The sequence below is a fragment of the Rhinopithecus bieti genome, unplaced genomic scaffold, assembly GCF_001698545.2.
Source record: "Rhinopithecus bieti isolate Rb0 unplaced genomic scaffold, ASM169854v2 scaffold_23868, whole genome shotgun sequence".
Lineage (NCBI taxonomy): Eukaryota > Metazoa > Chordata > Mammalia > Primates > Cercopithecidae > Rhinopithecus > Rhinopithecus bieti.
Window position 1 is genome coordinate 254,481 of NW_016811202.1, and position 18,525 is coordinate 273,005.

Consider the following 18,525-nt stretch of genomic DNA (forward strand, 5'->3'; position numbering starts at 1 on the left):
CCATCTCTCCCTCTTTTCCTTCAAAGTGCCTGATATTCTTAGGTACTGGCAATGAAAAGATGAACAACACACCTTCCCTGAGCCAGAGAAATTTATGACAGTTCCCAAGAGGAGAGGGTACACTACACTACACAGGGCTTCATGGGGAAGCACCAGGACCCAAAGTGATTTTCATCAGAAAAGGACCATTGGAAATTCTTTGCATGGAGGAAGCTTAATTAAATTTAGTGTGATCATATCTATAGTCTGTCACTGCCAGAGTAAATAAAAGTCATCTTAAGTGATCTTAACAACATTTTACCTCTTATCAAGGAGAAATTGAGTCGATGCATTAGCATACTATATTCTGGTCTAATAGACTTTTAAATTGTAGCAATAGGCATCAAATCAATGTGCCATGGAAAGGATTTTTGGAAATCATTTTACAGCTTGCTTAGTAGCTCATTTATTCCTCCCTCTCTTTTTTAGTCCAATTTGCCAAAAATATTAGTGACCTGTTTTTTAGTCTGATAAATAGTAACACTGAAGAAAATTTGGGGAAATCAATGAAAAATATTCATAATCCCATCATCCAACAGAAATAATATTTTAATTTTTGGTTAATAGTTCCAGTACTTGTGCATATGGAAGTATGATTTTCAGCCACCACCTGGCCAAGGAGTGACAGAGATAGATAGATAAATGTAGACAGATTCAAAACTACATTTTGAATAAACACGTTTAACCTAGTAGCCCAAACCCAGGGACAGGACCAATCAGAGATGCAGAAACCACAGATAGCTAAGTAGCCCATGTAGTCAGTGAACAGGAAATGAAATGAGATAGCCAGTACCTAGCTTGGTAGAACTGCCTAAGGCAGAAAGCAGGCAGCTGCAATGGCTCTTCATGTGGTTCCTATGGGCCTCAGTTGTGGCTTACGTTTCATAGGGTTTTAGGCTGGAGCTAGAATAAGACAATAATTAAATAACAAATTATTTTCTAAGAAAAAAGATGTAAAAGATTATAACATCTAGTCTCATTTTTACTATTACCATGTCTGTTATTGCTGTAGCTCCATTCTGGCTCTCTCTCTCTCTCTCTCTCTCTCTCTCTCTCTCTCTCTCTCTCTCTCTCTCTCTGTGTGTGTGTGTGTGTAGGTGTGTGTGTGTAGGTGTGTAGGTTACAATAATAAGGTTACATACTAGTTAAAAGATAAATTAGAGAATGATCAGTTCCCTTGAGGGTAGATGGGAAACAGTTTAAAAGCTCTTTTAAATAGCCTAAATGGCTTCTTATCAGTATAAAGATAAAGTTCAAACTTCTTAGGACAACTTTCCAAGGTTCATGCTTTCAATTACTGCACTCTACTGCCCCCTAATATGATAGTGCATTTTGTTTCTATTGTGAATGCTTATACAGCCATGCATGCCCTGGAAGTCATAGTTGGCATTGTTTTGACAGTAGTAATAACACTAAAACCTCTGAATATGTAGATTTTATGTCATATACCAGGTTGCTGATGCCTTGACACTTTATAGAAACATGACCTTCTCCTTGTATTGTGTATTCTAGGTCCCTTCTTATGCATTATGGTAAACCATGATGTGATTTAAAAGGAACTTGTAACTCTTGGGCTTTTACATTTCTGTCATGGCAAATAAGCTAACTTGCTTCCGAAATCTAATTATGTCATCTTTGTACATGATTTTTTCATAGCTTGAGTTAGACTAGAAAATAAAATTCATCGATACCTATTGTATGCCAGACACATGGTAGATAATCCTCATAGCAACCTTTCATGACAAGTATCCTTATTTCATAGCTAAGGCAACTGAGTCTCAGAGATTTAAACAGCTTTTTAAAGTTGGTAAGTAATAAGTGATAAATCTGGGATTCTAGTCTAGGTCTGATCTCAAAATCCTTGTACACTATTTCTAGTGTGATCAGATGAGTCAAAATAAATGTATATCAGAGCATATTTGTGTTTTATTGTAACCTTGAAAAACTTTGGCTGATAGTTTGCCAAGATATCTGAATCCAGAGGTTCCAACTAAGTGAAATTCTATTATACATTTGAGAAACTCTTAAAACTATAGTAAAATGTTGTGAATATGAACATCTGATTAGAAGATGCAGATGGTACCCTGACCTCCTTGTTCCAATTTCAGTTCTATTTTGATTGTATCTGTCTTCACTTTGGACATGACCATATGGGGGAACTTATCCCTATTACTTATTTTGTGGAATGTGCTGGATAATTTCTACAGATACGAATTTTATATTAACTTTGATGTCACAAGCAAGTCAAATGCAGCTCTTCATCATGATGAAATGTTGGCTAAAAGAGTCACCTTGATATTAACAAAATATTTTATTCTTCATGTGACTAAATCAGTGTGCATGCAAGAAGAAAAAATGCTTAGATTCCTTTTTAAAATTATCTTCAGAAATTCTAATTTTTATAAATTAAGGACCAATAAATGCAATTTTGTTTTCACACATTTGACATTTGTTCCTTTGACTTAAATAACTTCTCCACTCTTTATTTTCCTATTTGTGGTGATGTAAATAATTTTTCAGAAAATATGTACTTCCTGATAAATTGTAGTGTGTCAATAATGAAAACTGTTCTATGGTGCTAAACTTCACCTGTTCTCCAGCCCTGCCTACCTCTTTCTAGTCAACCATTTTCTGTTTAGGTGAGATAACCTATTTGAAAATCTGTATTCCTTAGCACATGGGTTCTAATCTGGACTTTGTCTGCCTTGCTAGGTTCATCTTCCGTAACTCTCCCACGTATACCCAACAGTTTAGCTATATCAAACTACTTGCTGTTTTCAGTACCATATGTATTTTCACATCTCTGCCTTTAACCTTCTTTGTCTGGTGAACTCCGCATGGCTATCAATTAGGACTCTGCTTTCTCTAGAAAGCCACCTTTTAAATCTTCCTTAGTCTCCTGCTAGGATCAGATAACTTTTCTGCTCTCCCACAGAATACAGTGCATATCTTTATTATAGCATTTCATGCACCATATTGTAATTATCTGTGTACTTCCTAACTTTCTCCTAATATACCTTAGAAGTCAAGAGGGAATGTGGTAGAATATGAGGTTGGAGAGATTTGGGCAGGAGCCAGGTCACACAGGGCCTTACCATAAGCCAGAGTAGAGTCTAAAGTTTATTCTAAGAGCAATGGAAAGCCAATGGAGGGTTTTAAACAGAGGAGTGACATGATCATATATATATATATATATGAATATGTGTGTATGTATATCTATATATAAATATAGATATAGATTTGAGGCAGGACATCACTCTGTCACCCTGGCTGGAGAGCAGTGGCACGATCATGACTCACTGCAGTCTCAATCGCCTAGGTTCAAGTGATCCTGCCACCTCAGCCTCCCTTGTAGCCGGGACCATAGGCGTGCACCACCATACCAACTAATTTTTTACATTTTTTGTAGAGACATTGTGTCACTATGTTTCCCAGGCTGAGCTGGTCTGGAAGTCCTAGGCTCAAGCAATCCTCCTGCCTTGGCCTCCCAAAGTTGTAGGATTATAGGCATGAGCCACTGTGCCAGGCCCAGAATTTACAAAGGAAGAAAAAATTCCAAAGCCAATTTGGAGATTTTCTCTTGATAGCCTTGTTATAACTACAGAAAGTATGTCTTGTTGAGAGAAAGATAATATGGACGGTCTTTTCTGTCTTTTCCTGAATTTACTAAGATCTAAAAATTATACTTGCCCTCATTTTTCTTTCCATCGAATGAAAATATGTTTGATTCTAAATATGTGCCTTATATTTGCACTTCTGCCTTTTGAATTATTTTATAACTTGGTTCCTCTAATTTTGTCTTGATTCATACCCTTGCCATGAAATGATCCTCTCCTAAGTTTTGGATCAGCCCTTTTTAAAATTTATATACTAAAATCAGAGGTTCTGAAGTACCTGTATCTTATCAAAAACAATTTATATACAGCCTTAAGTTACAACTTATTTTGTCACAAGATTCATAAATAAAATCTTAATGGAAATAAATTATGCAGCAATTGCTAACTTTGGTGGGATATTTTTATTGCTCCTTTACTTTTGTGTCTTGCTGATTTTTATAGCTAGAAGCATTTTTTTCCTCTCCCCTCCACCATTAAAACATATCATAGTATTCCCTTAAAGTGGGTATAATCACAATGACGAAACATTTTAAGAGGCTCACAATAGCCGTTTTGATCTTCTTGGTCTTCTTTTCTTTCCAGTGTTGTAATGTGTCTGGAGAACATTTCAGTTCATCATTGACTAGACAGAAAGTGACCAAAATTGCTTTCTGAATTCTCCCTTGATTTCTTGTTAAATGTGGAGACGTGACTGGGTTTCCCCCATCTGGTTCACTTCAGAGAGCTAATTTCAGGTACCTTCTTTTATTTCTCCCCCTTCCTTCTCTCCTCCTGCCCTATTTCTTGTGAAATAGTGGATTATCAAAGGAGAAGAAAAAAAAAATCAGCCATTCAGCGAATACCTAATAAGTGTTCTCTATATGCCTGGCACTGGGCTAGTTTCTAGTGATAGTGAACCGTGGAGACCTAGACTGTGCCTTTTATGAACCTTAGAATCCAACAGTGATCTTTGGGTCTTCATGGGCAACAGTCATTGACAGCCCTTTAAAATACATGTGCCAGGGCACCCACTGAATGAGAAGCTTCTGGACTGGCCTGGCATTTTAAAAGCTGTATGGGCAAAACAGTATGATCCAAAAGCTGATAATTACTGGCTTTGTCAAACATTATTTCTTGGATGCTTTGTATAGTAGACTTAACTGGAGAGGAAGCAGAGGAAGATTTGACTTAGGAGATGACACTTAAAATGAATCTAGGATACACACTGAAGTATTAAGGGGTAAAAGGACATGATATATCAATTTACTCATAAATGTTCAGAAAAATATTATGTATATATACACACACACACACATACATATATATGAAAATTAGCCAGATGATAAAAATTGGTAAATCTGAACCAATATGTAGAACATATACAAGAATTCACTATACTATTCTTTTTTTTTTTTTTTTTTGAGACAGAATCTGGCTCTGTCGCCTAGGCTGGAGTGCAGTGGCACAATCTCGGCTCACTGCAACCTCTGCCTCCCAAGTTCAAGGGATTCTCCTGCCTCAGCCTCCTGAGTAGCTGGTACTACAGGCGCCTGCCCCCATGCCCAGATGCCCGGCTAATTTTTGTATTTTTAATAGAGATGGGGTTTCATTAAGTTGGCCAGGCTGGTCTCGAACTCCTGACCTCGTGATCTGCCTGCCTTGGCCTCTCAAAGTACTGGGATTACAGGTGTGAGCCACCGTGCCTGGCCGGTATACTGTTCTTTCAACATTTCTGTAAGTTTGAAATTACTTCAAAAGAAAAAGTTGAAAGAAACAAAAGCAAACAATAAAATGGCTGTAGAAGTTGCCTAAGATTTTTTTTTTTTTTTAAGACAGTCTCATTCTGTCACCCAGGCTGGAGTGCAGTGGTACAATCTATCTCAACTCATTGCAACCTCTGCCTCCCAGGTTAAGTGATTCTCCTGCCTCAGCCTCCCAAGTAGCTGCAATTACAGGTGCCTGTCACCACGCCCGGCTAATTTTTGTATTTTTAGTAGTGACATGGTCACTATGTTCACTAGGCTGGTCTCAAACTCCTGACCTCAAGTGATCTACCCGCCTTGGCCTCCCAAAGTGCTGGGATTACAGGCGTGAGCCACTGCACCCAGCCACGAAGTTGCATAATATTTCAATAAACAGAGAGATAGGCTGGGGACAAGTGGGACTGAACAATGGAAAGAGTAAGTATTCCAGGCAGAAGTGACAGAATGAGCACAGGATGAGCAAAGGCAAAGCAGACTAGAGTTAATGGTGTGAGATCAGAGACCAAAGGCAATCAGCCATGACTGAACCACAAGCTACAGTGGAAGAAATCAGCAGAGCCAGATTATGAAGCTCCATGTATGCCTTGTAAGGAGTTTATTCATTATTTAAGTTAGCAGTTAAAATAGGATGCACACACTACAGGGACTGAGAAAAATCTTTTGGGATGCAGGAAGAAAACTCTTTAACTTCTATTTGTGGCTGGGTGTGGTGACTCACACCTGTAATCCCAGCACTTTGGGAGGCTGAGATGGGTGAATTACTTGAGGTCAGGAGTTCGAGACCAGCCTGGCCAACATGGCGGAACCCTGTCTCTACTAAAAATACAAAAAAATTAGCTGGGCGTGGTAGTGGGTGCCTGTAATCCCAGCTACTCAGGAGGCTGAAGCAGGAGAATTGCTTGAACCTGGGAGGTGGAGGTTGCAGTGAGCCAAGATTGCACTATTGCATTCCAGCCTGGGTGACAGAGTGAGACTCTGTCTCAAAACAACAAAACAAAACAAGACAAAAACTTCTATTTGTGTATAATTATTTACCTCATTTTAAAAAAATTTATATTTTATGTGTTTTAAAATATGTATAGTATCTTAGCACCACAGTGTGTATACAGTGTACAAATATACATACATGGGATTGCTTTAAAATATTTTTGATATCAAAATTGGAAAACTAGTCTTTAGACATTTTCCTACCTTGTAACCTGAGTGGTATTTTTAAAATGCAAAAGTGATTATGTCAATTCGTATGTGCATCTGTATGTGTCATTTTTTAACAACTGTACTTTCTCCTTAGGATAAAGTCCAAATCTGAATCAGAATCAGATTTTAACATGGCTTTAAAAGTTCTTTTTTTTTTTCTGAGATGGTGTTTCGCAAGAGCCAGGCTGGAGTGCAAATGGCGCGATCTTGGCTCACTGTAACCTCTGCCACCCAGGTTCAAGCGATTCTCCTGCCTCAGCCTCTCGAATAGCTGGGATTACAGGCTTGCACCACCACGCCTAGCTAATTTTGTCTTTTTAGTAGAGACGGGGTTTCACCATGTTGGTCAGGTTGGTCTCAAACTCCCGACCTCGGGTGATCCGCCCGCCTTGGCCTCCCAAAGTGCTGGGATTACAGGTTTGCGCTACCACGCCCAGCCTAAAAGTTCTTCTTAATCTAGTTTCTATAAACCATGCATGCCAGTTTCATCATTGGATCCCTATACCCAAGTTGTTCATGGTTTAAGCCAAGCTCTTTTAGTTCTTCGAATGCACTAACTTCGCCTTTATTCTAGATGATTCTTCTACATAGAATGATCTCATTTTTAAAAAAATTATTTCATCTGGTTAATTTTAACTTATTCTTCAAATTCTAGCTTAAGTGTTACTTCCTCAGGCAGCCCTCTTTTGACCCCCTAGACAAGGTAATAACATTATCTTTGCATAGATTCCCATAGCTCTATACCTCCCCTTTTTGATGTTTTTTTGTTTGGTTGGTTTTTGTTTGTTTGTTTGTTTTTTGACAAGATTTCACGCTGTCACCCAGGCTGGAGTGCAGTGGCACAATCATGGCTCAGTGCAGCCTTGACCTCCCAGACTCAAGTGATCCTCCCACCTTTCAGTCTCCCAAGTAGCTGTGACTACAGGACTATGCCATCATGCCCAGTTAACCTTCTGTATGCTTTGTAGAGACAAAGTTTCTCTGTGTTGCCCAAGCTGGTCTCGAACTCCTGAGCTCAAGGGATCTACCCACCTTGGCCTCCCAAAGTCCTGGGATTATAGGTGTAACTCACCATACCTGGCCCACTTTTTGTATTTTTAATGGTGTGTTTAAAGTTCTGAGACAGGAACCATATTTCTCTTGTACACTCACTTATCCCAGTGGAAATGCTTGGAGCATTAAGTACACAGTAGATATTTATTGAAAACAAATGGGGTCCTGGTTAAGTAAATACTTATCAAAATCATAATGAAATACCACTTCACATCCACTAGGATGGCTGTAATCACAGAGACAGCCAGTGATAAATATTGGCAAGATGTGGAGAAATTAGTATATTGCTGATAGGAATATAAGATGGTACAGACACTCTGAAAAACACTTCCTCAAAATACTAAACCATGTGACCCAGAAATTTCGCTCCAAAGTGTATATGAATGAATGAAATAAAAAAAAGTCCACATAAAAACTTGTATATGAGTGTTCACAGCAGCACTATTCATAATAGCGTAAATGTAGAAACAACCTAAATGTATTTTTTAGCTCGGGCTGCCATAACAAAATACCATAGACTGGGTAGCTTAAACAGCACGCATTTATTTCTCACAGTTCTGGAGGCTTGGAAGTCCAAGATCAAGGTGGCATTTAATTTGGTTCCTGGTGAGGAACGAAAACCAAAAAACGTCTCCTTCCTGGCTTGCAGACTGTCATTTTCTTGCTGTGTCTCACATGGCCTTCCCTCTGTTTATGCTGTGGAAAGAGAAGAAGCAAGCTTCAGTGTCTTCCTCTTATAAGGGCACTAATCCCATCCTGGGGACCCCACCCCCACATGACCTCATCTAAACCTAATTAACTCCCAAAGGTCTCACCTCCAGATACCATCACATTAGGAGTTAGAGCTTCAACATATGAACTGGGGAGTTGGGGAGGCAGGCATACAAACATTCAATACATAGCAATGTCCATCACCTGATGAATGGATAAGTAAAATATGGTATGTTCATATAATGGAATATTATTATTCATCCATAAAAAGGATGAATCACTGATGCATGTGATGACATAAATGAACCTTGGAAACATTATGCTTAAGGGAGAGAAGCTAGATGTAAAAGACTACATGATGTATGATTCCACTTAGATGTAATGTCCCCAGTAGGCAAATCTGTAGAGACAAAGTAGATTGATTGCCCAGGGCTGGAGGGGTTGAGAGAAAATGGAAAATGATTGCTAATGGGTATAGGCTTTCTTTTAGGGGTGATGAAAATGTTCTAAAATTAGCTTGAGGTGATGTTTGCACAAGTCTGAATATACTGAAAACAATTCAATTCTATACTTTGAATTAATTTTATGTGAATTGTATCTCAAGAAACCTGATAAACTTCAGCAAAACTTGGTGGTTTGCTTTAAAGGAGCAAAGTAAAAATGCTGTTCTGTTACATGTCTTTGGACTCTAAATGTCTGGAAATGTCAGTTGCAGGAGAGTACTTTTTTTAAAAGAATGGAAACTAACAAAGAAAAAGAGTGAATAAACCTAGTGCTACCCTCTCCTGAAAGCAATTTGAAACCTCTGAGTAGCCACCAGAATAGATTTTCTATCAGAATACTTTTTTATGTGTTACCCAGATTGTTGAAAGGAAATAAATTGTAGAGACCTCTAAAAAGTCAGACGTTTAATGGCTCTGTGAGCAAAAGCAGGGGGAAAAAATCAGACCTTTAATGCTAAATAATTTAACAGTATCAAGAGAACACTTCGAAAACGTTTTGATAAAAACAGTCCTTGAGTAAGGCATGATAAAGTGGCCATTCTACCAAGATGAATAATCATCCCATCTCACTTTTTTTTTTTTTACTTCATAATATATTGTTATTGTGTGACTTTAAATAACTTAAAGGTTTTTATTTTTTTCCCTTTACATTGAATAATTTACCCACCTTTGTACCTTCTAATTACTTTTTTGGGAAAAAAAACACAAACCACCCCACTTCCTTATTTCTCTAATGAGATGAGTGCAATAACTGTTTTATTTCCCTCATTTCATTTTGAGGAATAAAAATTACAATCTATATAGTGACTTTTTTAAAGGCAAGAATAACATATAGTTTGAAATTTTTCTCAGGTGGTGTCATACAAGTTATTTAATGACACCCCTACTTACTACATGTGTTGGGCTAAGTCCTATGTATCCTTAAGTTTAATCTGTACCATCATTCTTGCATTCTTGGATTTCCTTCACAAGCGTTCCTTCTCTGTGCTTCCATGGTACTCAACACATATCTCCATGTACAGGCACTGTCTGTTTATCTGCCTGTCTCTTCCATTAGACTATATGTTTCATTAAGGCCAATGACTGGATCTTATCTTTGTACCTTAGCATCCATAACTGAATTTGGCAAATAGGATGCACTCAGTAAATTCTGAACTAAACTGAATCAGAGAAAAAAGCTCTATTAGATGTCATAGGGGCTGATACTTGGTCAGTTAATTTTTTTAAGTTGAAGCATAGAATTTTTTAAATTTTGGATATTAAACCTTTGATATATTGAAGCACAGAATTATTGAATACATATATACATGAAGTTTAATTTTAATTTTTATTTATTTATTTTTTTTATTTTTGAGATGGAGTCTCACTCTGTCACCCAGGCTGGAGTGCAGTGGCACAATCTCAGCTCACTGCAACCTCCATTTCCCAGGTTTAAGCGATCCTCCCGCCTCAGCCTCCCAAGTAGCTGGGACTACAGGTGTGTATCACCATGCCTGGCTAATTTTTGTATTTTTAGTAGAGATGGGGTTTCACCATGTCGACCAGGCTAATCTCGAACTCCTGACCTCAGGTGATCTGTCTGCCTCGGCCTCCAAAGTGCTGGGATTACAGGTGTGAACCACTGCGCTGGGCCTGAGGTTTTATTTTTGTTGTATGTAATCTTTGACAATTATTTAACATACGGCATGACCATTGAATGAGAGACCCTAATTTTAGTTCTACTTACTCTTTTTTGCTTTAAAAACCAAACATTTTATAAAACCCTAAAATGAAAATAGTTTATTTAAAATGGAGGCACTTGGGAAGAACTTAGGATATGAACACAGAATCTTTTTATTCTTTAATTTTATTATTATTATTTTATGTATTAATAGAGATAAGGTCTCACTGTGTTGCCCAGGCTGGTCTTGAACTCCTGACTTCAAGTGATCCTCTAGCCTTAGCCTCCCAAAGTACTGGGATTACAAGCCTGAGCCACTGTGCCCTGCCTACAGAATCTTTTAGATTTTACTATTTTCCCAGTCTGTAACAGATAATCCAACCACAACTAATTCAACAATGATTTTTATTAGCACTTTTTTTTTTTTTTGAGACGGAGTTTTGCTCTTGTTGCCCAGGCTGGAGTGCAGTGGCACAGTCTCAGCTCACTGCAACCTCCTTCTTCTGGGTTCAAACGATTCTCTTACCTCAGCCTCCCAAGTAGCTGGTATTACAGGGGCCTGCCACCACGTCCAGCTAATTTTTATATTTTTAGTAGAGACGAGGTTTCACCGTGTTGGCCAGGCTGGTCTTAAACTCCTGACCTCACGTGGTCCACCCCCCTCAACCCCCCAAAGTGCTAGGATTACAGGTGCGAGCCACCGTGCCTGGCCAGCAACTCATTTTTATTGAGTCTACTTTAAACATTTTAAATAGTTCTTGGAGAAGCAACAACTCTTTTTGCAGTCATAGTTTTGATAACCAAATACAATGGCATCAACAAGTTCAGGAACAAACTGACCAGCTCTTACTAAGCATACACCTTAGCCATTTGGGACAGAAGTGCAAAGGAGTAGCTAACCAGCTACGTGCATTAAAACTTATCCTGAGCATCAGATAATACATTTTACAGAAACAATGAAATATTGTTAGTCTAGTAAGTCACTTAGTAGGAGGGAATTTAAGAGAACTTATATAGTACTTCTTTTCTACACTAAAATTTCATCAATGATAGCACTTACTCAAGAGTCAGCTATATCTTGCCGCTAGATTTTATAAACTTCATTATCCTTAACTCAATGCTTTGAAATGTCTTATTGTCTTCTCAGGTCACTCTGGCCACGCACAAAGAATTTCATGCTAATTTTTTTTCATTTGTTTAATTTCAGTGGTAGGAATGGGATCCTGGTGCTTCCACATGACTCTGAAATATGAAATGCAGGTTAGTAATGATGAAATTGACAAATGCTTATTTCTCTTAATTCAGAAGTACTTCAGATTTGAGAAAAGAGCACATAACTATGGCTAAAAGATGGGATTTGTAATCTCTGGAGTTTTTTTACTTCAAGTCTGAGGATCCAAACTGACTAAGTGAAGTAAAGAAATAAGCAGGTGAGTCCATAAAGAAAACAAGTATAAATAGTATAGGGCTTTTTGACCATCTCTGTGCAGGCATATACAATTGAGAGCAGCATTAGAGAGCAGTCACATGGGGACATCTTAAAAAGACACAATCAGTTCACCAGAACAATACATTCTTATTCTGAGAAACCTGCATTCTTTCATGTTTCTGTGGCATCCATTTGAATGGTCTGAGTCCCTCTAGGTAGCAAGACTTTAGAGCAAGCTTGTCCAACCTGTGAGCCACATGTGACCCAGGATGGCTTTGAATGCAGCCCAATACAAATTCGTAAACTTTCTGAAAACATTATGAGGTATTTTTGCAATTTATTTTATTTTATTTTCATTTTTTTGAATCGAAGTTTTGCTCTTATTGCCCAGGCTGGAGTGCAGTGGTGCGATCTCGGCTCACTGCAACCTCTGCCTCCCAGGTTCAAGCAATTCTCCTGCCTCAGCTTCCTAAGTAGCTAGGACTACATGCACCCACCACCAAGCCCGGCTAATCTTTTGGATTTTTAGTAGAGATGGGGTTTCACCATGTTGGCCAGGCTGGTCTCGAACTCCTGACCTTAGGTGATCCCGCCTGCCTCAGCCTCCCAAAATGTGGGATTACAGACATGAGCCACCACACCTGGCCATTAGTGTTGATTTTATGTGTGACTCAGGGAAGCCAAAACATTGGACACCCCTGCAGAGCTAGCTAAGGATTTTTAGTTTCCATCCTTACTCAGAGGAGGGCATATATGTCAAGTCCTTAGTCTTTTGATCTCTTGATTTCCCATCACTAATCCAGAAACTTAGAACAGTAGAACAAATAAAATCTGAGCTACATTTGTAATTTAAATTTTTCTAGTAGCTACATTGAAAAAAACTACACAGAAATGGGTGAAAATAACAATATATTTTATTTGGCTGGGCATGGAGGCTCACACCTGTAATCCCAGCACTTTGAGAGGCCAAGGTGGGTGGATCATGAGGTCAGGAGATCGAGACCATCCTGGCCAACATGGTGAAACCCCGTCTCTACTAAAAATACAAAAATTAGCTGGGTGTGGTGGTGTGCGTCTGTAATCCCAGCCACCCGGGAAGCTGAGGCAGGAGAATCTCTTGAACCTGGGAGGCAGAGATCGCACTGAGCCAAAGTCGTGCCATTGCACTCCAGCCTGGCGACAGAGCGAGACTCCATCTCGAATAATAATAATAATATATTTTATTTAACCCAGTATATCTAAAATATTATATATATATAATCAATATAAAAATTATGAATAAAGTATTTCATATTTTTAAATCTGGTTATATTTTATACCTGCAATATATTTTTAGTTAAGATTAGGCTTATTTCAAGTGCTCAGTAGCCACACTGGAGTGTCAAAACCTGAGTGTGGCTTATAGGATAGCCACATGGGGTGGGGACTATCCATCACAGAACACTGGGACCTGAGCCAGTTAAAGAGAGTGTCAACATAGGGGGATAGTCCAGTGTAGGATGTCAGAACCTAATTAGGAGTGAAGAGGGTATTTGCACATCAAGGCAGCCCAGGGACAGGGTATTAGAGACCAGGGTTGAAGAGGTATCCATGCAAAGGGGACAGCTCAGTGCAGAATAAGGAGGGTGTCCTCACACATTGGGGAGGTCATTTAACATGTGGTTGGAATCTTGAGTGGGACGGGGAGACTGCCACATAGTGGGGACAGCTTTGTGCCATGTTTTGGTACCCTGGGAAGGTGAGGGTGACTTCTACATGGCAGAGTGGCCCAGTGCAGGATCTGAGAGCACAAGCAGATCGAGAGGCCTTCTAAGTGGAGGTGCAGCAGCAGCCCAGCACTGAGTGTTGGAGCCTGAATTGAGTGAGAAGGGCATTGCTTGGGAAAAGGAGATGTAGCAATGGAAGCCATGTTGCATACAGGGTAATTAATCAAATAAATAAATATACTAAGGAGAATGGGAGCCAGGTTTCTTACTGTTAGAGAACAAAGTCGCAAACATGGAAAAGATGAAAACTAGAATGAACTCTGTGGTGACAAATTGAAATTGGAGTTAACAGTGCAAACTCACATGTTCAACACATACATACGTAATAGACATATAGATGTGAAAATATGTGATACACATACGTATTTTGTATATATGTATACATACTTAAATATTTTAATACACACATATGTACATACATTCTCAAGCTCTGTCCATGAGAGGATCTGGGAATGGTGAACTTCAAAGCCAAAGAATATATCTAGCATCCAGATCTTGTTTTCTAAAAATCATTCTTTAAAAGGAACCAGGGCTGATTCCAAGGGCTGGGGCAGAAAAAAAAAAAAAGGACAGTATCAGCCTAGATCATCTTTTTAAGCCGGAAAAAATGGAAAGGCTTAAAAAATTATGGGAATATGTCAAAAGGACACTGAAGCCAACTTGAAGGGGTTCCTGCTGGCCAAATCTGGGACAATTTGAGCATCAAAATAAGTGGTAATGGGTTATAATAGTTATAACCCGATGAGTAATATGGGAAACCTGAGTCCATACTAAGATAATAAATGATGTATTAAATGAAATAATACATGAGTATAAATAAATGAAGAAAAAGTTTGATGTTGAAGAGTATATTTATATAGTTTCAAAGTACCTTTTCACCAAGTACTTAAAAAGGGGAGAAAGAATACCTTTACAGTGGAGAAGCCTAGTGGGAAACACCTTAATCAAGCAACCTAATCATCACTAATGGGACAAATCAAAATTATATGTGTTAATGGAAAAACTAAACCTTGTCAAATATTTTTATTTTATATTATTATTTTAATTTTATTATTGTTATTTTTTGAGATGGAGTTTCGCCTTTGTCGCTTAGGCTGGCATGCAGTGGTGCAATCTTGGCTCACAGTAACCTCTGCCTCCCAGGTTCAAGTGATTCTCCTGCCTCAGCCTCCTGAGTAGCTGGGGTTACAGGCGTGCACCACCATGCCCGGCTTATTATTTTTTTTTTCAGATGGAGTCTCACTCTGTCGCCCAGAGCGACACTGGAGTGCAGTGGCGTGATCTCGGCTCACTGCAACCTCTGCCTCCCAGGTTCAAGCGATTCTCCCGCCTGAGCCTCCTGAGTAGCTGGGGTTATAGGCGCCTGCCACCACACCTCGCTAATTTTTGTATTTTTAGTAGAGATGGGGTTTCACCACATTGGCCAAGCTGGTCTTGAACTCCTGACCTAAGGTGATCCACCCACCTGGCCTCCCAAGGAGCTGGGATTACAGGCGTGAGCCACTGCGCCCGGCCTGTCAAATATTTTTTAAAGGCTTATTCTGAGCCAATATTAGTGACCATGGCATGGTGTGATACTGATGAGCTGGGAGAAGTCCCCAAACACCAGTGGACCTCTATCCTAGCCAATGTCTAGGCTCTTGATACCATCACAAGAATGAATTCAATGACAAGTTGAAAAATAATAGAAGTAATTTATTGCAAAGAATAAAGGTAAGAAAAAGGAGTGCAGATGTACTTGAGAGAATGTCATGCAGTGGGGTTTAGGGCTGCTACCTTTATGTGTTTCTCTAACCAAGGAATGGAATATTCTTGAAAATTCCTGGAAAAAGGTAGAAATTTATCAGAACTGTGGTGCCACCCATTTTTACATCAAATATAGGTATTCCTGGAACTGTCATAGTGAAGGAGAAGAAAAGGAAAAATTGATTAGGTAAACAGTTAAGGCTGGGCCGGGCGCGGTGGCTCAAGCCTATAATCCCCTATACAATGCACTGCACACCTTTGGTGAACAGACGGCCCAGGGGGCGTACCAGACGGCGAGCAAGAGGATCGAGACTATCACATGCGCCTCCGAAGTGAAAAACAAGCCCCTGGTCTCTAACTTATAATATCCAAGCTACAAACCCACCAATAGCTCAGGTGCAACCCAAGCGGGTGGGCCGGGCGACGAGGCGGAGGCCTGTAGTCCCAGCTATCGGGAGGCTGACAGGAGAATGGCGGAAACCCGTGAGGCCGGAGTTTGCGATGACTGAGAGCCGGCTACCTCTGTCCGACGAGCCTGGCGCAGAGCAAGACTCCTCTCAAAAAAAAAAAAAGAAACTAGAGAGAAAAAAAAAAGCAGCTTACAAGGCTCTAGGCACTCAACAGCTACAGGGAAGATAGAGCAGCTTGGAGAAAAACTCAGACTGTGTAAGGTGCCTGCCTGAAAAAATCGCAGCTACAGTGCACCTGCACAGATAAGCCACAGATAAGCAGGCAAGGCAGGAAAAGTCCAGCATAGAAGCCCTTTGTTCTTTGTATGATTAGCGAGCACCCAGGAAAAGTGTCCTCCCCCTTTCAGACATGTACACAGTGGGCTCCATGGAAACTTGCACAGGGAGGAGGGGGGCTTACTTTAAACAAACCCACAATTATAAAACAAAAAAATTTCACTTAATGCTTATCTAGAGACATACCCACAACTACATAGATAAAGGGGAGTTATGCACACAGTTTTATAGATAAATTCCTCAAACACAGACATGAGAGCAGTTTCTTATGAAAGCTTTTGAATTCAGCTTTTCTTCTTTTGCTTATTAAACTTTTGCTCCAACCTCATTCTTTGTGTCCACACTCCTTAATTTTCTTGATTGTGAGACTACAAGCTCGGATAACACATTAGACAATGAGACCAGTGACCCTGACCTGTTTCAGCATGCTGCTGGGTTTGTGATTTAGTACGTTAATGAGCACATAATGAGGTCCTAGGTGAAACCTAGGTCAAATCCAGTGACATGTTGGATCCAATCGGTCTTAGCCAGCTTGGTTCACACCCTGTTTTTCAGGATCTTACCAGCCCAAAGACTCTAAGTCATATGAAATTGCTGCCTGGAATTTCTTCTCCACCCTGTATTATTGCTATCTCAGGATAATACAGTCTCAGGAGGTCCTTTGATTTCCTTGTCATGTGATGCTATACCAAAGTCAGGTTGAAAAGTAAGCCACATTATAGTGGGTTAAGAAAAGAAACCTGTTTAATAAGATCTTATGGTTTGCAGGGTGTAACTTAACTCTTAGCTTGCATGGCTACCTTGCAACTCTTACCATGATTATAATTTGGTAATGACTGTTTATTACCAAAATCTGTTTTATCAGTCTTACGATCTCTGTTTTAACCTTAATCCTGGGCAGTTATGCCTAAACTCCAAAAGGGTGAGGATTGTAACAAGGCATGTTGGACCTCTTTTCATCATGGCTAAAAATTCAGTTTTCATGTTTCTCTGGGGTCCCCTTGGCCAAGAGCTGTCCATCTAGTCAGTTGGAGGGCTTAGAACTTTATTTTTGGTTTACAAATGCCATCTAGTAGGATGCAGTGACAAGAATCACCTCTCTGATACTCTTGCCAAAGATGTGTAATCTGAATTTAATATTATGAAAACATCACACAAAACCAAATTGAAGGACATTATATAAAACATCTGGCCTATCATCTTCAAAAGTATGATAGTTATAAAATTCAAAGACTGATGAAGTGTTCTAGATAAAAGGAGATAAAAAGACCTGACAACTAAATACAGTGTACATGTGTGTGTGTGTTCATATTTGTATTTATGATATTATTGAGGCACTTAAACTTGAATGAGGTCTGCAGATTACATGTAGTAATAAATAAATGTTAATTATTGATTTTGTTGGTAGTATTATAGATATGTAGGTGAGTTTTTTTTTTAAGGTATAACTTATATACCAAAAAATTCACCCTTTTTTTTCACCCCATCATACAACAGTAAAAATTCACCTTTTTGAAGTGTACAAGTCAGTAGTTTTATGTATGTTCACAGATTGTGGAGCCATTGCCACTATCTAATCCCACAACATTTCATCATCCCAAAGAGAAAACCATGCCCATTAGCAGCCACTCCCTATTACTCCCTCCAATGACCCCTGACAATCACTGTCTTCCTGTATAGATTTGCCCATTGTGGACATTTCATATCAATGGAATCATATAATGTGCGGCCTTTTATGTCTGGTTTCTTTGACTTAGCATGTTTTCACACACTTCATCCATGCTGTAGCAAGAAGTACTTAATTTTTTACCTAAATAATATTACATTGTATGGATATACCACATTCATTTATCCACTTATCAATTAATGGAAATTTAGGTTGTTCCCATGTTTTAAGTATTATGAATAATGTTGCTATGAACTTTTGTGTACAAGTTGTGTTGTAGGAAAGTTTACATTTTTCCCCAAAGGCTCAGTGATTTGAGTCTATAAAACAAACTGATAGGCCGAGCACGATGGCTCATGCCTGTAATCCCAGCACTTTGGGAGGCCGAGGTGGGTGGATCATGAGGTCAAGAGATCAAGACCATCCTGGCCAACATGGTGGAACCCCGTCCCTACTAAAAATACAAACATTAGCTAGGTGTGGTGGCGTGCACCCGCAGTCCCAGCTACTGGGGAGGCTGAGGCAGGAGAATCACTTGAACCCAGGAGGCAGAGATTGCAGTGAGCCAAGATTGTGCCACTGCACTCCTCCTGGTGATAGAGCAAGACTCCATCTCAAAAAAAAAAAAAAAAAAAAAAAAAAAAAAAAAA

General features: G+C 39.3%; 1 protein-coding gene across 4 annotated transcripts in view; it reads left to right on the forward strand.

The window, feature by feature from the left end:
• ACER3 (alkaline ceramidase 3) overlaps window positions 1–18,525 on the forward strand; it is a 159,647-nt gene that overhangs the window by 82,390 nt on the left and 58,732 nt on the right. For 2 of the 4 annotated variants that reach the window (XM_017893547.1, XM_017893546.1), the window contains exon 3: window positions 11,730–11,782. The exons of 1 other annotated variant lie outside the window; for it this stretch is intronic. In XM_017893547.1, the coding sequence (XP_017749036.1) occupies window positions 11,730–11,782 (53 nt within the window). Of the gene's footprint in view, window positions 1–4,238; window positions 4,391–11,729; window positions 11,783–18,525 lie in introns of all 4 variants that reach the window. One more of the 4 variants, XM_017893548.1, reaches the window with a different exon arrangement.